This window comes from Hemicordylus capensis, chromosome 15 (genome assembly GCF_027244095.1).
Source record: "Hemicordylus capensis ecotype Gifberg chromosome 15, rHemCap1.1.pri, whole genome shotgun sequence".
Taxonomy (NCBI): domain Eukaryota; kingdom Metazoa; phylum Chordata; class Lepidosauria; order Squamata; family Cordylidae; genus Hemicordylus; species Hemicordylus capensis.
In genome coordinates this window covers 17485437-17507302 of record NC_069671.1, presented here as the reverse complement: position 1 = coordinate 17507302, position 21866 = coordinate 17485437, and the positions used below count along the sequence as shown (strand labels likewise).

General features: G+C 48.5%; 1 protein-coding gene and 1 long non-coding RNA gene across 3 annotated transcripts in view; one reads left to right on the top strand and one right to left on the bottom strand.

The window, feature by feature from the left end:
• Window positions 1-5793, bottom strand: part of LOC128337991 (uncharacterized) — a 38657-nt gene extending 32864 nt beyond the window's left edge. The window contains exon 1 of the long non-coding RNA XR_008312489.1: window positions 5213-5793. This is a non-coding gene — a long non-coding RNA (uncharacterized LOC128337991). The remainder of the gene's footprint in view (window positions 1-5212) is intronic.
• A 6863-nt stretch (window positions 5794-12656) lies between these two features.
• On the top strand, window positions 12657-21602 carry LOC128337986 (peripheral-type benzodiazepine receptor-associated protein 1-like). 2 transcript variants are annotated; one of them, XM_053279830.1, is made up of 2 exons: window positions 12657-17881; window positions 21381-21602. In XM_053279830.1, the coding sequence occupies exons 1-2, from the start codon at window positions 12722-12724 to the stop codon at window positions 21450-21452; spliced, it is 5232 nt and encodes a 1743-aa protein (XP_053135805.1). In that variant the 5' UTR covers window positions 12657-12721; the 3' UTR covers window positions 21453-21602. The 2 variants fall into 2 exon arrangements, with proteins under 2 accessions (XP_053135805.1, XP_053135804.1); XM_053279829.1 differs by having other exon boundaries at window positions 12657-18044.
• The last annotated feature ends 264 nt before the right edge of the window (window positions 21603-21866 follow it).

Genomic DNA, 21866 nt, shown 5'->3' with positions numbered 1-21866 from the left:
GATATCGAACATCACCAGAGCCCATAGAATCTGAATCCAAAACTGTCGAAGTCATAGCAGGTCGAATCCGAATCTGAATTTTCTGAACATGCACACGCCTAATACACATATTTTAAAAATCCCTGTTAGGGTACTCTTGACTTTAGGTTTAAAGGGCAGGGCAAATGTACAAATTCTGCAAACCTACAAATTAAGCAATTTGATACATAACATTATTGCATTAAAATATATCTGCAAAACTTAAATTTTCCTTCAAAGTATCCTACAGTTTCAAAAGTAAAGTTTCATAGCAGGCAACACTAAAAAAATAATAAAATAGGTTTTTTTAAAAAAATGGAATGCTGAAATTTTGCTCAGGTGGATGTGTCCAACATTTCAGTTCCATTCCGACCTTGTACGCAAGCACACTGCAATCTCTCTGCTCTTCCTGGTCACGCTGCTATTTTGGTTTTTATTCCAGAGCCAGAAAGTGCCTCTCCCCCACTCCCCTCCTTGCAAGTGATCCTTGAATAGCAAGAAAACAGCTAAGTGCAGCAGAGGGAAGGCAGTTCTCAGTGCGGAGTGCAACAGAGATCTATCACCTCCAGTGCCAAAGTATGCCATTAGTTACTGAGTGTACTCTCCCAAAGAGCCCCTCCTGGGACAGTGGGGGCTCTCTTTTTCTGAAGGGCATTTTGCAGGATTCTTCCCCATTTGCCTGGCAGTCCCCTGGGCTCTTCCTGAGCCTCATCTATTATAGAGAGATGAGGCTGCAACGCATGGGCTGTTGACCCCACTCGACACACATCGCCCCGTCGCAGTCCTCGCTTCGGCTCTCCGTGCATGACAATTAGGCTCTGATTTGACTTCTCTTCTAACTGCACGAACCCCATTAAAACCCAATTCAGCTGATTATCAACAGCTTTCCTGAAATGAAATGACTTGACTCCCTGGGGGATTCTGCTGGAGCCAGAGATGAGAAAATATGCTGTAGGCTGGCGTGCCATAAGAACAAGGCCATGGCTGCTCGGTTGGATCGGATAAGTGTCCATCTAGGCTGACATTATTATTATTTTTTAGAAGACACAAGAGGCATTTGGAGGGGACTGCTGGGGCAAATAATAATAATAATGTAATAAATAATAAATAATAAAAGTAATATAACATTTCCTAAATTCAGGCATGCCTTGACTTTGGCACGTCTTAATGCTCTTCCAACAGCTGTTCCTAAGGGAAGGTTCACGGGGACTCCCTGCTCTTCGCGCTTTTGCCCTTGTGGCTCAGGTGCTATTGAGTCTACTGCGCATTTTATTCTCTGTTGTGACCTCTACAGGGATGTTCGTCTAAATTTTATTTCACCCTGGCTGAAGTCTTTTCCTGGCCGTTTGGATGACTTTTATCTTGATTTACTATTGTCTAAGTTTGACATTATGAGTACTAATTCTGTGGCCAGGTTTTGTTATATTGCATGCAAGTTGCATATCGCCATTTTATGATTTTTTCTCTCTCTTTCTGTTCTGGTCGTTGATCGAAATAAAAGCTGACTGACTGATTCTCTATGGGTTGCCCCAAGTGCCTGAGGTATATTGCCTCTGGACATGGAGGTTCTATGTAACTATCATGGCTACCCCTGCTATCTGAACAAAGAGGCACCTCTTCATGTGCTGATCTTCTGCAGTTTAGCAAGGGGAAAGCAACTGACCCCATTCAACCCCAGCACAGCATCCCTCCAGCGGCTGTTGCTGGTGTCCATCTTGTGTGTATTTTTAGACTGTGAGCCCTTTGGGGACAGGGGACCATCTCATTTATTCTTCTCTGTAAGCCATTTTGAGAACTGTTGTTATAAAGCAGTATGGCCTGTGAACTGCCTCGCCGATTGGAACCAAATTTGGTACAGTTGTGGGAACATAGGGGGAATGCCCCAGTGGAGTCGTTTGTGATGATGTCATCCACCCCAATTCAAGATGGCGGATGCATGAACGTTTGAGGCGCAAGTGTGAAGATGGTAATTATCAATTATGATTATAGTGAAAGGAGAGTAGGCAGATTAGTTCTTACCAGAACGTCTTGTATTTTTATAAACACACACACACTTAAATTGCTAAGCAGGGTCTGCCCTGGTTGCATATGAATGAGAGACTAGAAATGTGAGCTCTGTAAGATCTTCCCCTCAGGGGATGGAGCCGCTCTGGGAAGAGCATCTAGGTTCCCAGTTCCCTCCCTGGCAGCAGCTCCAAGATCGGGCTGAGAGAGATTCCTGCCTGCAACACCTTGGAGAAGCCGCTGCCAGTCTGGGTAGGCAATACTGAGCTAGATGGACCAAGGGCCTGACTCAGTAGATGGCAGCTTCCTATGTTCCAAGATGAGGAGCTGAGAGTTAGGGACTGAACAGTAAACATTGACGATGGAGGAGTGGAGAGGTAGCTGGCAATACAGGGAAAAGTATGATGAAGATTTAATACATACAGTGATTCAGTGTGGGAAACAGCATGGTGGATCTTTGAGTTCTTTTTATATTCTGATATTCTGGGTTTAACTTTAGAACCTGTCCCCAGCGCTGGGACTGAGTCCTGGAAAGTCAGAATGACAAGATCCACAATGTGTGTGTCATGGGTGTTTCCATCGCTCCTGTGTTTATTGGAGCCTGGCACCCGCGTGGAAGCCTGCACACTCCAGGAACCTTATAGTTCTTTGGTCAACCTCATCCTCTTTAATGTTTTCCTTTGGGAAACACTGCACTCCACAGGAATGTTTACACAACAGCTGGCACAGCCAAGCACGAAACTTCGCTTCCAGAAATACACACCCGAGGGTGTGACCGTGGCCTGGCATGTGGCTTCATCAACCCTGATTCCTTGCTGCATTGAGTGATAATACGTTTCCCCTCTCAGTCCAGCTATGTATGCTACAATTACTGCAGGAAACCAGGGGCGTCGCTAGGGGAGAGGGGGCCTGTGCTTACCCCTCTCTCCGTCAGCCCCTCAGAGTGAGGGAGATAATGAAGAAAATATGGGGGCCCTCAGGAGCTCAGGGGCCTGGGGCCCCATTTGCTCCATGACAGCTACACCCCTGCAGGAAACCTAAACATAGCATGTAATTTGTGGACGACAGATGCAAGCATACAGGTCTTGAAACACCAGTGTACTTGGAGCTGGGAAACCTGATGATACAAATACGATGAATATTTATATACCACATTTTGGGGGGGTGGAAGGTTCCCAAAGCGGTTTACACATAAGTAAGTAAGTCTCCCTGTCCCCAAAGGGCTCACAATCTAAAAAAGAAACATAAGAACAGCAGCCACCACTGGAGGGATGCTGTGCTGGGGATAGATAGGGCCAGTTGCTCTCCCCCTGCTAAATAAAAAGAACCACCACTTTTAAAAGGTGCCTCTTTGCTCAGTTAGCAGGGGTTAGTCCAGGGTTCTCATACACATCTATGAGATTTAGTTGGCGGGGACAAGAGACAGAGCCTTTTCGGCTGTGGCCCCTCAGCTCCGGAATGCCCTCCCAGAAGAGATTCACCATTCTCCTTCCTTTAGGGTTTTTTTTTAAATGATCTTAAAATTCATTTGTTTAGACAGGCTTTTAAATGTATTTTACTGCAGCCTGATGAGAGTTTAATTTTAATTTGTTTTCATCCTACATTGTGTTTCATTCATTGTATTGTGTTGATTTTTCTACGGGAGGAGCAGGACCAAAATATAGTTAGTAAATAAATAAATAAATAAATCTATTTGGGTGTTTAAAGAGGGGTGTTCACTTGGGTGCAACATCCGTACCTTACTGCTGTGGGAAAACACCGGTGGAAACATCACTGTTTCCCAGAGGCGTAACTATAACAGGGCAAGGGGAGACAGTTGTCTGGGGGCCCACTGCCTTGGGCCCCCCCCAGAGGCAAGTCACATGACTGACTCACCCGCCCGGGCTTCCTTCAGCTGTATTCATCCTCCAAAACTGATGCGAGTATTAAGACCTGGAGCTACCGGAACAGCATGTCTTTCTCGAGTACCATGAAATGGCTTGCATCATTTGCATCTGGGAGTGTTTTTAAAGGGGTGGGGTTCAAAGCAGCCATGACATAACCTGCGGGGGGGGGGAGGGAGACAGGCAGGTCAGTTGGGGTCCCCATGAACCTAAGTGCAGCCCGCACTGACTAATTGTGTGAAGCTGAAGCTGAATATTCTGCTGCAGAGTCCCCTTGGCACCATGAAGAGACGACCGTTCCCAACGTGCTGGGCTAGATGGGCCTTGGGCCTGATCCAGCAGGGCTGTTCTTATGTTCTAACGTGCAGTGCCAATTTTTTGCCCAGGGGTCTGAGCCCTTGCACCACCTTGGAAGGTATGCACAGAGTGCTGGGGAGCATAGCCCTCCCCAGTGCTTTCCCCACAGAGCTCTTATGAGAAGCCTCCATCTTTCTTGAAAGGCCCTCCAGCATGGAGAACTGTGCAGAGGTCATCAGCACAGTGGGATATATAGTTCTCACATTGGAAATTATTTTGCCACAGTGGACCCTGCTTGGAAAATAGTGAAGACCACAGCAGTAGCGCTACTCAGGAGTGACTCTAGAAAGGATGGCTTGATTTCAATAGGATTACTTGGGAGCAATCCAGTCTGGCTTTCAGCCAATGCTTTTCACGAGATTCTGTTAAGACAACCTTGAACGCCCACGACGGCAGAACGTTTACATGAATAAGGTGCAGATAGTGCACAGCTGAAGCGAAGGAGCGTCCATTTAAGAATTCCTGACCTTTCCACAAAGGAATCAGTTGAGATCAGTTGAGTCAGAAAGGATCAGATGCTTCTCGAGTCCTGGTCTGTTGAGGAGCATCTCCCAACCTATTGAACAAATGGTTGGAAACAACCACGCTCTCTGCAGGCCAACACTTCTGAGCAAACACAATCTTTCCCCCTCTCTTCTAGGCCCGACTGGACCATCTGTCAAGTCGATGGCTTTCTCTCCAAGAAATGGTTTATTACAAATCAGGCTGAACCACCAACTGGAAATCTCTCTGCCACTTTAATATATATGTATATATTCTCTCTCTCTCTATGAAAAAAAGTCATTTTGTGCTCATTCTGTTTTATGGAACAGAAAAATCTAAAATGCCCCGAAGTCACTTTGACACAGTATTCATAACCACAACCATTCCGCATTTGATCTTTTCAAAACTCAACAGCAATTCAGTGGGGTGTGGGGAGGTAAGCAGATAGAGGAATCGACATATTTTACCTTTTCTGTTTCCTAGTACTTGAGGAATGTTAACATGCAAGAGTTCTGGAGTCGCTTCACACAGGGATTCACAGGGCCAAACGTCACATTACTTTTAAGGTGTTTTGGTCCTCTATGTCTTGTTTTTGTTTTCTCAATAGCAGCTGCAGCAAGAAAATCAGGATTGTGATATGAAGAGAGAAGCTTTAACTCTGTCTCCACCACTAAACCAGCTCTCCTCTCTATAACTTGACTAGCAAGCCAGAGATTGCTGGTTCGCGACTATGGGAAACACCTCTATCGGGCAGCCGCAATATAGGAAGACGCTGAAAGGCATCATCTCATACTGCACGGGAGATGGCAATGGTCAACCCCTCCTGTATTCTACCAAAAACAACCACAGGGCTCTGTGGGCACCCGGAGTCAACACCGACTCGATGGCACACTTTACTTTACCACCCAACATGTTGCAGATTTGGAACAAAGGTATAGAAAGATTTAAGGCACCCCTTCCAGGGCTGTGAACATCTGGCCCTCTTAGAGGTATTCTAGATCCCCTGAATGTACAACATTCACTCTAACAAAAGAGCAAAACATCTAGACCTTTTACATCTACAGATATAAAGAAAAGCAAGCAGGCAGTTCACTATGAAGCAACGTGCTCTCCCATCTTCCAAAGGCACTGAAATACAATGAGATCCAGACATTATATATATATATATATATATATATATATATATATATATATATATATGTGTGTGTGTGTGTGTGTGTGTGTGTGTGTGTGTGTGTGTGTAAAACTAAACAAAACATTACAATACTGAATGCAATTAAATAGCTTTCAACATTTCTGGCTATGATCAGCACATCTTTTAGTCTGTCATCTGTGCACTCAGAGCAAGGCTCCAGTGCTTTGCCCTCCCCCCCGCCCCCCTGGCACGACAGGAATTAAAAAACACTCTCCCGCTTTCTGATAAATTACAGAAAAATAAACATGGAGATGCAGTGAGAGGGAAATTTTCACCTGCTGGAATACTGCTGGTTGTGATCTTCTAAGACACAAGAGCTCTGCTGGGGGGGAATAGTTGGCAACCTAGCCCGGTTGGCAATTCCAGCTTGGTTTCGGCGCCAAGTAAAGATGTTGTTATTTCAGAGCACTTTTGGCACATCTAATGACTGGATCCGTCTTCCCCGGCCCACCGACTATTTTTTTAAAACTTGCAGCCTCTTGTTTTCTGAATGCGTGATAACGCTACTCTGTGTGCCTTTAATCATGCTTTGCTGAGTGGGTCACCTGTGAGCGTGACCAAAAGGTGGAGGCTGAAGTTTCTAACAGTAAACAAATGCAGTCAGGGAGTCACCTGGAATTGGGGTTTGAAGGGGCCTTCTCTGCTTCGCTCCCAAACTACAGGCTTGTTGTATCCCTGCAGATTGGTCATGTTATATTTCGTCATAAAACAGAAACGGCTGCAGGGCCCACTTTGCTGAGTAAGGCCAGGCCTTCCTAGGGCAGCAGAGCTCAGAATACAGATTGCAGGTGGAGGAGAGGAGGCCGTTTTTGCATGCAACTCTGCATTTAAAACAAACAAAATGCCTGCAAGCAGAAAACTAGCACAACCATCAATGGACTGGACTAGCACCTTCCTCCCTGTTTTGTTTTCTTACTTCCTGGGCGGTGGCTTTTCTTTTTTGGACATTTGCAGCTCTGTAAACATGATCAGTCCACTTGCACTGGATGTTCTGCAAGGATCCCCCAACTCCCAAAGGCCTGCTTACCACAACATGTCTAGCTATGGGAGTAGAGCTGGTCTTGTGGTAGCAAGCATGACTTGTCCCCTTCGCAAAGCAGGCTCCACCCTGGTTTGCATTTGAATGGGAGACTATATGTGTGAGCAGTGTCAGATATTCTCCTTAGGGGATGGGCCCGTTCTGGGAAGAACGAACACCTGCATGCTTACCTGCCAAAGGTCCCAAGTTCCCTCCCTGGCATCCAAGACAGGGCTGAGGGAGACTCCCGCCTGCAACCTTGGAGAAGCCGCTGCCAGTCTGGGAAGACAATACTGAGCTAGGTGGACCAAGGGTCTGACTCAGTATGGCTGTGTTTCTTCATTTTTCTTACCTGATAATGCATCAAGGTTGGGTGCAGGGGCACCTTTTTTGGTAGCATCCTTGAAGAGTCCCCGATGCAAATTCCCTCCATCTTCCAAGCTGAGGCGGGGGCAGACGTACAATTCCGGTCAGGAAACCTGCAGGTGATTTCTTGCAAATCCCGACCGACACTCCAGTCCGTTGTGCATTGCTTCTCTAAGAGCCAAGGAGGCCGGGACCAGAAGGCCATGTGAGAGAACCTCACAGCGCGTTATGCAAAATTCCCCTCACTGGGTCACGCAAAATTTATGTTATTTCTGCTTCAAAGTAGCTGTGAGGAAATCACATTTCCCTCCCCATTTGGACAAAGACCATATTTGATGGGAGCGATTCATCATGACTATTATTAATAATTATTGGCTTGCATGATGAAGAAAATTACTCCAAGTAGTCCTGTGGGGATTAAAAGCACAAATTAGGCAATTAAAAGGACAAGTGAGGGAAGAATCCTTTCAGTGGTGCTGCAGAAGTCTATGTGAGTGGCTGGGCCTAAATAATCTCCTCAAGGGCCTCAGATGAAACGGGGGATAGTCTGCACATAAGTGGTGCTTGCTTCATTTTCCATGCACTGGGTTTCCCCAGCAATTTAACAATAAATAGTTGGATTATTTCTCCTCTCACAATTCCAGCTCTGTCCTCCTGCAAAATTCTCCTCAGTACACTACAAAACTCTCCTCAGCAAAATTCTCCTCTCCTCACTACAAAACTCTCCTCAGGTGTGTCTGAGGCCTCGTTCTCGGGGGGGGGGGGGGGGGGGAACCTCAGCATTAATATGGAGATTCCAAGACTGGATCTTCTCTGAGGCGATTTCCATTTACGTGGCACAACAAATCTGACAGGAATGGTGGTGCTAGGGTGGGGTGCATACATTCTTGTGCCGTTTCCCCCATTTAAACGGGAAAGTGCTTACACTGATACAATGAGGGAAGTTCCTCAGAGTAGTCCCGCTGAAATTAAAAGGGCAAGTTAGGCCCGGAGGAACTCCGAGGAGCTTTCCTCAGTACGTCAGACGTTAACAACATTGGCTGACACACCGAGGAAAATTCCTCAGACTAGTCCCATTGCAATTAAAGTTCGGCATGGCGTAATTTGTCCTTTTAATTTCCACAGGACTACTTTGAGTAGTTTTCTTCCTCGGGAATGACGATCATCGCTATCGCCATCACTCCCACCAAAGATGTTCCTTGTTCAAAATGGAGAAAAATACAAGCAACCTTCCCTGACACCACCGCACCAATCAAACTGAGATTTCCTCACAGATACTTTGAAGTAAAAATAAAATAAATGTGAGTGATCCAGTGAGGGACCTTCTGCATAACATGTTGTGAGGGGAGCTGGTCCCGCAGTAGCAAGCATGAACGGTCTCCTTTGCTAAGCAGGGTCTGCCCTGGTTTGCACTTGAAGGGGAGACTACATATGTGAGCACTGTAAGATCTTCCCCTCAGGGGATGGTGCCATAACTCAGTGGAAGGACACCTGCCTGCTTGCATGCAGGAGAGTCCAAGTCCCCTCCCGGGCAGCATCTCCAAGATAGGGCTGAGAGAGACTCCTGCCTGCAACCTGGGAGAAGCCGCTGCCAGTTTGGGTAGGCAACACTGAGCTAGATCGACCAAGGGTCTGACTCAGTAGATGGCGGCTTCCGATGTTCCTAAGGTCGTCCATAGGTGGTGACTGTGTATTGCTTCAGACTACTGTGAGTGAGGGCTCACATGACGGAATTCTCCTCACACCAAAAACCCCGCCACCACAAGGAAAACGAGATGTTAGGGGAAAGGGAGAGGCCTATTCTAGCCTTCTCCCTGACACAGTAGTTTTCAATTTGCAGGGATTGTTTCTTCCTCTGTGGTGATGCCTACCACTATCAATATTGATATTCCGCTTTTCAACCAAAGTTTCCAAACAAAACAAGAAGATAAAATGACATCACATGCTAAAAATAAACACAAGGTAGATAACCACCAGTAACTGTGCTGTGGCTGGATAAGGCCAGTTGCTCTCCCCCTACGAAATACATGAGAATTGCCACTTTGAAAGGTGCCTCCGTTAGCAGGGGTTCCCCATGGAAGGAAGCATCTAATCATAAAGTAAAGTGTGCCGTCAAGTCGATTTCGACTCCAGGTGCCCACAGAGCCCTGTGGTTTTCTTTTTGGTAGAATACAGGAAGGGTTTGCCATTGCCCCAGCATGAGTCAATGCCTTTCAGTACCAGAGTGGATTTGAACCGGCAACCTTCTGCTTGTTAGTCAACACTTCCCCGCTGCACCCACATTTGTTGTCTGAAGAGGTCCCATCCAGAGGAACATTTTCAACCTCAGCTGAGAACTCACTCACCATCCAAGGCCCTCCCGTGGCTTACCAGCCTCAGAGGCGATACTTCTAGGCATACCTTTGTTTCTGTCTGTGACGTATCGTGACACATGGAACCTCCCTACACTAGAACCTATCCTGCAGGGAGGTCCTACGTGTTCTGATGTTTCACAGATGGAAATGAGGGCATGCTTGTAACAGCAACATTCTCACTGTCACCGAGAACCCCGCCTTGCCCCCCACCCACGCTCCCCTGCCATAAAGGGATGGCACGCTTCCACTAGGTTTCACACAAACCTTGGCTTAGAAAGTTGGATGCGTTCAAGCTGTCGCTTGAAGCCAACTTGCTGGGAGACTTGGAGAGAGAGCAAATTCCAAGGGCGAGAGATGCGTTTCTGTTCCCAAAGCAGTCCTGTGCCAAAACAAAGCTCACTGGTGTTGCTTGCAGTTTCTTCTGCCATGAATTTTCCTCCACTTTCCCAGAACCTGATCACCATTTTAGGAAAACATTCTTCTTCTTCCCAAGACCCCCCCCCCCCCGATTCCCTTCTTTTCACTTGCACGTGGTAACTTTTGGGGTGGGGGGCAAAAATCGGTCTCAAAAACGTCTCACCTGAACCAGAGGTACCCCAAAAGAAAGCATCACACAGAGCATTCCATGCATGTCTGAAAACCAACCAGCAGATAGTCCCCTTTCTCTTGTGGTAGCAAGCATGAATTATCTCCTTCACTAAGCAGGGTCTGCCCTGGTTTGCATTTGAATGGGAGACTACACATCAGCACTGTAAGATCTTCCCCATAAGGGATGGGGCCACTCTGGGAAAAGCACCTGCCTGCTTGCATGCAGAAGGTTCCAAGTTCCCTCCCTGGCAGCATCTCCAATATAGGGCTGAGAGAGATTTATGCCTGCGTCCTTGGAGAAGCCGCTGCCAGTCTGGGTAGACAATACTGAGTTAGACGGACCAAGGATCTGACTCAGTATATAGCAGCTTCCTATGTTCCTATGAGCACTGCAAGAGATTCCCCTGAGGGGATGGAGCCACTCTGGGAAGAGCCTCTAAATTTCCCTCCCTGGCGGCATCTCCAAGACAGGGCTGAGAGAGACTCCTGCCTGCAACCTGGGAGAAGCCGCTGCCAGTCTGGGTAGACAGTACTGAGCTGGATGGACCAATGGTCTGACTCAGTAGATGGCAGCTTCCGATGTTCCCATGTGCAGTTTATGCCAAGGCATGGTGTGTGGGTGAGTGGTGTGGGGAGAGAGGGAACAGAGATCTCTGATGTTCAAAGAAACAATGTCAAAATTCCCACCAGGTGGATACAAACCCTCGGGGGTGCTGAAAGTAGCTTTTTGGATCCCAGCCTTCATCAATAAGCTTAAGCAGGGGGGAACGGGAAGGAAAGATATAATTACATTTAGAGCCTGCAGAAAAGTAATGTGTGAGAGAAGTGGAGGAAGGCATCAGTAGCCAGATCATGAAAGGGCAGGTCCCCATTTCCATAATAATTTCATTATCTGCAACCAACAATGGATTCCTAGGACATCTAATTGAGGGCTGTAATTCTAATTTAATGGGTGAAATCTAACACAATTCCCAGAGTTGTGTGTGTGTGTTTTTAAAAAAATAAAATAAAATTAATGAGATGGGCTTTAATCGCTGTCTTAAGTACAGCGTGTGATTAACAGAATGGCTGCATAAATTATACATATATATTTTATCAAAGCTCTGGCAAATGGACCTGCCCTGCAAAGCACCTTCTCATTAGTGCTGACATCCAGTTACAATTCTATTTAAACAGAAACTCTCCGTTCAAAAGAGGCCAAAGCACTTCCCCCAGGGACCTTTTTATGCTTCCTGGCTTTTTTCCTTTGAGTCTTGAAGAAACAGAAAGAGGTGAAGGGAAGAAGAAACCCTGAAGACAATTGGGTGCTTTACACCAGGGTTTAGGAAAACAGGAAGCAGCCATATACTGAGTCAGACCCATGGTCTATTTAGCTCAGGATTGTCTACCCAGATGGGCAGCGGCTTCTCCAAGGTTGCAGGCAGGAGTCTCTCTCCCAACCCTGTCTTGGAGATGCTGGAATCTTGGGATCTCCTGCATGCAGAATAAAGACATATGTATAAACACAACATTTTTTCCCATTTCTGTACAACCATCTAAGTTAATCAATATACATAAAAAACATAAGCACATGTAAGTAACATATAGATCTCGCCCCTCCCTCTCTCCCTCCCCCAGAAACGGAAAGGATTGCTCTGCTCTTACACAGGAAATAGATTCAGAAACTCAGATCTGGTCATATTTAGAAAGACACAAGGCCCATCCATACGTTCTGTTCAACACTCCTATGAGTGCACACAGCTACAGAGCTGTACACAGGGACAGTCATCCTCACAAACACATCTATGAGTGTACAGACATCTATACACTCGTTCAGCACAGTGTCTGAATCAGGTGGCATTCTTTTAAGGGAAAGGGAGCATTCATGTCCTGCTAGGGTGAGCAAATCAGAGTCCCAACACTCAACATCTAGGGAGTTTTACATTTCCAGTTTTTACCCTAACTGAGCAAAGAGACACCTTTTTAAAGTGGTGATGATTCTCTTTATTTGACAGGAGGAGAGCAACTGGTCTTCTCCATCCCCAGCACAGTGGCTGTATCTAATTTTTCTTTTTAGATTGTGAGCCCTTGGGGGGGGGGGGTTGGGATCCATCATCTGTATATCTGTATGTGTGTGTGTGTGTGTGTGTGTGTGTGTGTGTGTGTAAACCGCTTTGGGAACTTTGGTTGAAAAGCGGTATATAAATATTCGTATAATATATTATAATGATAATACTACTATTATATTACAAATCCAGGTCCCCAGAATTTCCTGCGCTTCAGCGGAGGGCGGCCGCCTTTCCCGAGCCTGCGGAACTCCCTGCCGGCGCGCGCTGCGGGGGACACAATGGCGGGAAGGGCGGGAGGCGTTGGAACGGAGCGGCGGCCGGACATTCCGGTGGGCCCCCGGGGGCGGTTGGTTGGTAACCGTTGGCCGGCCAGCCCGCCATCTCGCCCACATCGCCCGCAGCGCGCCATGACGAAGGACAGTCCCTCGTTGGGCGCCGGGTCGGGAGGCGCCGGGGGGCCGCCTCCCCCGGCCCCTCCGCCCGCGCCGGTGCGCCTCTCCCCGCGCCGGGGGCCCCCCTTGCTGCCGCCGCCGCCGCCACCGACAGCCTCCCCGCAGCAGCACGAGGAGCAGCGGCGGGAGGTGGAGCTGCTGCGCGCCGAGCTGGAAGCGGAGCGGCTGCGCTCGCAGGAGGCGCGGCGGCGGGGGGCGCTGGAGGCGCGCGAGCTGCGCGAGGCGGCGGAGCGCGAGCGGCAGCTGCTGGCCGACCAGCTCCGCTCCAAGTGGGAGCAGCAGCGCGCCCGCGAGCTCCACCAGCTGCGCGAGGCCGGGCGGCGGCAGCGCGAGGCCGAGATCCGGCAGCTGCTGCGCTGGAAGGAGGCCGAGCTGCGCGAGGCGCAGGAGCTGCTGCAGCGCGAGCGCGACGCCGCCATGCGCCAGGCGCGGGACCTCCAGCGCCAGCTGGCCGAGGAGCTGGTGGGCCGCGGCTACGGAGGAGGAGGAGGAGGAGGAGGCGGCCGAGGAAGCGGCGGCGGCGGCGCGGGCCTGAGCGGCGAGTGCCGCGCCAAGCTGCAGGAGGTGCTGGGCAAGCTGCGCTGGGAGGTGGACGGCGAGCAGGCCGCGCGCATCCGCCACCTCAAGGCCGAGCTGGAGCTGGAGCGCAGCCTCTTCCTCAAGTACATCCTGGAGCGCTTCGAGGGCGAGCCGGCGCCGGCCGGCTTCCCGCACAGGCTGCGGCAGCAGGCGGCCTCCCAGCAGCAGCACCCGCCGCCGCCGCCGCCGCCCAAAGCGGGCAAGGCGGCCTCCAGACCCCGCTCCTTGGAGAGCCTCCTGGAGGCGGCCTGCAGCAGCGCGCCCGAGGCCGCCTCCAAATCCCGCTCGCTGGACAGCAACCTGAGCCGAGGCGAGGCTGGCCAGCAGCCACCTCCGCAGCCGCAGCGACCCCTGCTGGAAGAAGGAGGCCCCGCGGCCAGCGCCTGCCCACCCCCGCCGGCCCTGGAGAAAGAGGAAGGGGCCAAACCCGAGGAGTCCCTGGACTCGCCCCCTGAAGGGAAAGTGAGCCGCTGGCGCCCCGCCGGAGGAGGGTCGCCTCCAGCCAGCCTGCCCCAGCAGCAGCAGCAGCAGCAGCAGGCGGCGGACTGGCTCTCGGGCAGCCGCTACAACCAGCTGGTGAAGCAGAACGGGGACCTGCTGAGCGCCCTGGTGGGCCTGGAGCAGCGGTTCACCCGCCTCAAGGAAGAGAACGCCCTGCTGAGGAGAAACAACTTCCCGGAGATGCACGACAAAGTCAAGCGGCTGAAGAGGAAGAACGAGGAACTGGCCGGCATCGCCAAGCGGCTGGAGGAAGGGGCCAAGAAACTCCAGGAGTCCAGCCTCAAGGTTGGCGGCGGCCCCGTGCCCTTAGGCCTCGATGGCCCCGACCTTGACTTGTGCAAGAGCACCTTTGCCCGGCAGCGGGCCAGAGACCTGAGTGAACGGGCCAGTGTCCTGCTGGCCAAAGACCAGCAGCTGGAGGCTTTGCAAAGAGAGTGCTGGGAGCTTCAGGCCCGATTGTCTGCAGGGAAGGAGGACACCTATCTGCTCAGCATCAGCGATTTCGACCGCTTGCTGCGGGAGTCTCAGAGAGAGGTGCTGCGGCTACAGCGGCAGATCACCCTTAAGAATCTGAGGGAGTCCCTGCAGTCCTCCAGAATGGGCTCCAACGATGCTTCTCCCTCGGTGAACAAGCAGGAAATGCCACCAGCCGTAGACGTGTGCTTAGACGACTCGTCTGTGGCAAAAGAGAAACCGGAACCATTGGACGCGTTGGCAAAAGATGTCCAATCGGAAGCACTGCCCCTAGAAAGTGTGGTTAAGAACTGTGAAAACAGCAGTGCTATAAAGACAGGTGCAGACAGTAAACACCAGCTGGAAGTCCTGAAGACAAAGTTTGCTGAGCAACTCAATCGTGAAGTGCTGGAGAAGCAGAAAAGATGCGACGATCTGGAACAGCAGCTTCGTGAGGTCTTGAGCGAAAATGTCAGGATAGCGGCGGCAAACTCTCAGCTCCATCAGAAAAACGAGCGGGCAGAAAAGTTAGAGAACGAAAACGCCAAGATGAAGGCGAAACTGACGCAGGCCGCGGATGACTGGAATGCTAGTCTTCAGTTGCGTAAGGCATTTGAAATCAGAGTGGCGAATTTAGAACAAGTAATTAAAGACATGAAAGAGACAGCAGAAAGACAGCAACAGTTGGAACAGGAGAAAACCTCGTTAGTGCTGCAAAATAAAGAGAAGGAAATACAACACCTGAAGCAAGTACAGACAGAAATAAAGAGAGAACACGAAGAAGCTGTACAGCTGCTTGAAGCTCAGGTGAAAGAGCTAGAAGATCAGTATCACAGTCAGACCGAACACTTTAATCTTCTTTCTCAAGAACTTGAGCGACAACAGAGGAGATCGGGATGCCTGGAGTCAGAATTATCTCATGGAAAGTGCAATCCCACAGCAATGAACTCTCCAGAAACATTGGAACAAGATACCTGCCATACTCTCCATTGCAATTCAGATGCCCACGATCAAGATTCTGAATCCACTGCTGACATGCTCAAAACAGGGAAAGACTTATCTCAATCAAACTCGTCTGGTTCTGAATCCATGCAAAACAGCTCTAAATCTTGCCTTAATCCAGAAGAAGACACAGCAGGTGAAATGGAAGAGCTGGAGGCCGATAAAGGCTTTCTAAACCTACCACCAGGAAATCAAGGCGCTTCTAAACTTTCTGTCTTTTTGGCACGGTACAGTTACGATCCGTTCGACGGCCCTAATAAAAATCCTGAAGCAGAACTTCCACTCACTGCTGGAGAATATGTTTACGTCTTTGGAGAAATGGATGAAGAAGGCTTCTATGAAGGAGAGCTGATGGACGGCAGAAGGGGCATAGTACCCTCAAATTTGGTAGAAGAAGTTTCAGGGAACGATCTAATAAGTTTCGCGCCTTCAGAGCCAAGCGACCTTTCGTACAACTCGTGCCACGAAATGGGTTTCCCCGGCCAGAGTGCTAGTAGTGGAGAAAAAAGCAACAGCCCCGATGAAAATGCGTGCAGTCTGCCATCTAACCAATTAGAAGACGGTCCATTCGACAGCCCAGCCGTCGTGCCATATCCCCAGAATCTGACTCTTCTCCAGCAGTTTGCTAGATCGGTTGTTATAAGCTGGGAGCCTCCAGATGTACCACATGGCTGGGGGAATGTGCATGGCTATAACATCTACGTCAACACTGGCTTGTGTCAAAACGTGAAGCATAGCAGCCCTATGAAAGCCGTGGTTGAGAACCTGGATTTAGCATTGCAGACGTACAGGATATCCGTTCAGAGTGTGACGGACAGAGGGAACTCTGATCACATGCAATGTACGTTCGTGGTAGGCAATGATTCCCAGGTGGCACCGACGTGCCTCAAGCTGCAAAAAATCACTGCCACGTCAGCAGAAATCTGCTGGTTGCCCAGCAACAGTAATTATACTCACGCCGTGTACCTTAATGAGAAGGAATATGATGTGACCAAGACAGGGGTCTATTTGTACACTTTCCAAAACCTCAGACCCAGCACTCAGTACAGTGCAAGAGTAGAAACTCTTGCTTTTAAGGAGGTCTTGGTGTTTCCTCAAGGGAATTCAAAATCAGCAGCGATTACGTTTGTTACTCCATCGGTCAGGCCACCCGATGCTCCCCTTGATGTCCAAGTTCAGCCCGGTTCCTCAGCAGGCTTCCTGGTTATCAGCTGGTTACCAGTAACAATTGATGCGGCAGGAACATCCAACGGGGTAAAAGTCACTGGTTATGCTGTCTATATCAGTGGAGAGAAAGTAACAGAAGTTGCATCCCCAACTGCTGGCACCGTATCCTTAGACGTGTCTCAGCTTCATCCCTTCCAAGGATCTCAGAAGGTTTCTGTAAGAACAGTTTCCCCTTTTGGGGAGTCTGAGGATTCTGTGCCAACGTTAATTCCATCCACCTTATTGAGAGCTCCCTGTTTATCCAAGTCTGTTGACTCCAGCCACACGCCTGAGTGGACTTTCCAAGAATTCTTCGAGTCTGAAGGTGGGTGCATCCTTGCCACAGCCTGTACTTCTTCACCCAGTGTCTCCCACGGGTGCACGGCCAACACCCATAACAATTTCACCATTCACTTTACCTCTAACTGTAAAGACTCAGTAGTTTCTGTGCCAGTGAACAATTCCCCAAATCCTATGCCCTGTTTCAACTTGACAAGTTCTCAAAGTGCAAGCAATAAAGACGAGGGTAATGCCGTTCTGCAAACATCTGCTGGGAAGCAAACTTCAGAGCATTCTTTTCCCGCATCAAGATGTGACGGACCAGTGAGGTTCGCACCAGCAGCATTACAAATATTTGCTGCAGAGACCAAACCAGAAAGTTCAGAAGAGCATCCTTCGACTCAAAGCCAGCCGGACAAAAGCAAGATTGAGGTATATACAATGACCCAATGTACCGATACGACGGCAAAAGATTTGTCTTTTCCAAGTTATGTCGAAAACAGTGGTGCAAACGGCTCGAATACAGAGCCCGGTTTTTCTCCTATGGGGTTTGAAGCAAGGGACAGCATCTGCAGGGATGTGGGGATGCAGGACACTTGTCTCCAGGAAGAACCAGGTAGCTTTTCTGAGAAGAGGCATGCAAAGCAGATTCAACAGTTATGCAGAGAACTTTCTAACCTGAGCGTGTCTAAAAGCGAAACAAAGGAAGAGGACCTTTCAAGAACAGAAAGTTGCAAGACTGCTCTTGGAGATCACAGCCATAATTCTGATCTCTCAGACATCGAGGAAGAGGAGGAAGAGGACCAACAGTACAGAATGGCAGTTTCTGGCCACAAAGACTCCAGGCCACGAAAACGGCCCATATCCCCTGCAGAACTGGCAAAAGATAAAATTATAACCAAGACTTTGAGAGTTGATCAGACGACGACGCCTTCCGTGCCTAACTCAAGCCCTCAGAAAACCTGTGTTTTGGGAGATACAGTTGACCCGACAAGGTTATTTGTAGCCCTTTTTGACTATGACCCTCTCACGATGTCACCCAACTCTAATGGCGCTGAGGATGAGCTACTCTTTAAAGAGGGACAGATCCTCAAGGTGATTGGCGACAAAGATGCTGATGGTTTTTACAGAGGTGAATGTGAAGGAAGGAGAGGGTATATTCCCTGCAATATGGTGTCTGAAATGCACTTTGAGAGTCAGGGAGTGAAAGAACATCTATTAAAGAAAGATTACATTAAGGATGAAAGCTTATGAAGAGGTTAGTGGCTATACGCAGTATCATCCAAACAGATCTGACCCAAAATTTAAGTGGCAGGATAAAGAAACTGAACATTTGGAACATAGGAAGCTGCCATCTACTGAGTCAGACCATCTGGCTCAGTGTTGTCTTCACAGACTGGCAGCGGCTTCTCCAAGGTTGCAGGCAAGAATCTCTCTCAGCCCTACCTTGGAGAAGCCAGGGAGGGAACTTGGAACCTTCTGCTCTTCCCAGAGCGGATCGATCCCCTAAGGGGAATATCTTGCAGTGCTCACACTTCTAGTCTCCCATTCATATGCAACCAGGGTGGACCCTGTTTAGCTAAAGGGACATGTCATGCTTGCTACCACAAGACTGGCTCTCCTCTACCATTTAAAGGCTATAGGATTAGCCGGGCAGTTCTCAGACCTGGGTCCCCCAAAGTTGGATTACGATTCCCATCCTCCCTTTGACCATGATGGCTGGGTATGATAGGCATCGTAGTCCAGTAATTTCTAGGGTCTCGAGTTTGATAATTTTTGCCATAGCCTAAGGAATAGGGAAAAGATGGTTGAACGTGGGTGTAGAAAATTCACCGTCCTTCAGAGTTGGGGATATTACCAGGGCTACAGAAATCCACTAGTCTGTGATGAGTGAAAAATGATGCCTGACGAGTGAAAAAAAGGCCTGATGAGCAATGAACCCACATAGCTTGACGAGTACAATATTTTGTCTGGTTGATAAACTGAGGCAACATTTCTTCACCCCTGGATATTACTATAGTACTTAAGCACGCAGACAACAATGAATTCGATTTTGATTCGTTTTAAAACATCTGGCCTTTCTGAAAGCTGTTCCCCCCGAATCAAAATAAGGTGGTTAGATTGTCCCTTGATAATCATTACCTCAGAAGGAAAGTTGACAATGGCCATTCCTAGAGAAACAGAGAATGGTAAATTGGGACACAGCGATCTTTTTCATGGAAAAGTGGTTTTCCATCAAACAGTTGTGGGGCAATCTGGCACAGAGCATTTGGTGGAGGCGTTGAACACACTGATAGCATTCTTGTTACTGTAGAATGAACCGCATCACAGAAGTACCTTCTAACTGAGCATACTTAAAGGTCTTCCAGATGATCTTGCTATCAGGGTTAAGAGTCAGATTCAAATTCTACGAAGAGATTCAAGTCAAGATTTTCGATCTCAGCTCCATGTTGGTTTTTCACAGTACCAATGGCCGCCAACCGCCCCCCGGCCCCAGAATGTTGAGCCGCCGTTCCGTTCCAACTCCTCCTTCGCTCTTCCATCCTCCAGATTTTGTGTCCCCAAAGCATGTGCCAGCAAAGACTTCTGCAGGCCCAGCAAAGAATCTTAGATTGTCGAGATTCTCCGGGTTCTCACAATCACTAAATGGGAGTACATGTATTGCAGGAATCCCTAGATACCCCCCAGAAACAGACATTATAGTCATTTTGAGAACCAGCCCATAGGATCACTGTGAGAGGACTGTATTTTATTTTATTTTATACTTTGGTGGTTATACTCACACGGAATAGAGCAGAGCCTGGATTTTACCTGTAATCATCAAACAAAAAGTAGACCATGAGATCAGTGGTGGCAAATTTCATTCCGGCCAATGACTCCTTGAGAAGATGTGTGCTGTGATTCTTGCTCTGAGCAACGTGTCCATTTTAGATCTTGATTGGAATAAATACCTCGGCACAGGGGTTCTCAAAGCTGGGTCCCCAGATATTCTGGGACTACAGCTCCCATCACCCCCAGCCACCCTGTCCAAAGGAGTGAGTGAGTAGAGCCCAAGCACCTTTATACAGGAGACCCTTGTCATCCACGGTTTCGTGGATCGCGGTTTCATGTATCCGTGGATGGGTCTTCGAGACTTGGTTTCTTTATCCGCGGCATGAAATATTGGCGATTTTTGCTCCTCTGTGGTTCCTGAGTGGCCAGAAATGACTTCCGGCGTCATTTCTGGCCTCCATTTTGAAGCGCAGAGCCATTTTGAGGCTCTGTTTTGGTAAAGAAAAAAAATATTTTAAATGAAAAATGATGATTTGGGGGCATTCCAAGGTACTCTGCTTCTCTTCTCTTATTTCTGCCCCCGCCAGCTTTTTAAGTGTTTTATTTTTAAACTCAAGGAACCTAACCCCCCAGTCTCCATAGACTAAAGGTCTCGTTATTTGCTGTTTCGTTATCCATGGAAACTGGCAGGAATGGAACCCCCAATGGATAATGAGGGCCACCTGGATATACAGATGTGCATGCATGCACACACACGCTAAAAATTTCTGTGGGGTGGAACGGCGGAACCTGTGGAACGGCGGCCCCTGTTCTGGCCTGCCACTGTGGCCCTGTCATGGATGCCCCTTGCACACACAAGTGACGCCCCATGTCTTTGATGTCACGTGCAAATGGGGCGTGTCCAGGGCTTCAAACAGCTCCTAGCGAGCTCTCCGTTCTGGAACTCCTTTTCATCCAGCGTTTGCTGGCTGGCTGCATTATTTCCCTTCCTCTCCCTCCAGCAAAGGAGAGAACGGGAAATAATGCAGCCAAATGACCCCCAGAGAACTCGCTCAGAGCTCTCCGGACCCCGGTCACTCCCCATTTGCACATGACGTCACATGCAGAAGGGGCATGTCCGGGCTCCGATACGAATACAAATATTTAAATTAAATTACGACAAATATTTATATACCACTTTTTCAACAGAAGTTCCCAAAGTGGTTTGCATAGATATAAACAAGCAAATAAAATGGCTCCCTGTCCCCAAAGGGCTTAGAATCTAAACAAGACACGTAAGATAACCACCAGCAACAGCCACTGGAGGGATGCTGTGCTGGGAATGGATAGGGCCAATTGTGCTCCCCCTGCTCAATAAAGAGAATCGCCACTTTTAAAAGGGGCCTCTTTGCTCAGTTAGCAGGGGATGAACCCGAGCAATGATCCCATGATGAGTGTACGCGTGATCTCTGGTGTTCATTTCCAGCCAGCGTTTCTTTCCCTCACTGTAGGGAGAGGAAGGGAAATAATGCTGCGATGAGCTGCAGACTGCTGGGGTGATCAGGCCACACTCACAGTACGCTTCACGTGGCCCGTTTCATTGGTGGCCCGGGTTCTTTGAACCCTGCCGCTCAATGGTGGCTCCACCCCTGGTTGACAACAACCAATGAAGTTTATTCTAGAGGACCAATGAACTAATCCTAAATTCTTAGTTTGCATTAACATAGAAGTGTTGCATGAAGCAGTAGAACAATGCTATGCTATTATTTTGTTCGTTTTTGTCGTTTAACTTCATTTCAATAATATATGACTTTCTGATGTGGCTTGTTTTATTTTTCTGCAGTCTAGGCTGTCTCTGCTGGGTCGGGGAGACCGCGGCTGTTGCCATTGGATCGAAGCCATATTAAAAAGATAGGTTTGGAAGCGACCGTTTGGATAGATGCTTCTATTATTTGTACCAAAGCAACTTATTTATTACAACGTTTGAGAAGTTCATATCTCATCTCATGATCTATTAATTCCACTGCATTTTGTTTTAATAAACAAAAGCCATTTTTGAACAATGCATGTGGCAAAGTCATGGCAGATGGTGATATGTTTTTGTTCGGAAAGCAGAAATCAAATACCTTTTGGTGAAGCAACTGCAAGGTGTTCTTTTTAGGCTCCAGAAGCATTGTGCCGTTTTGGAGAGTCAGTATTTTTGCTTCTGTTATTCTCCCTTTGACAACAGACAGTGACCCACTTGTTCTGTTGGAGCAAACAAACCGGATCTTAAGCATACTTACCTGGAACAAAACTCCACTCAAAACATTGGGGATTAATTCCAGAT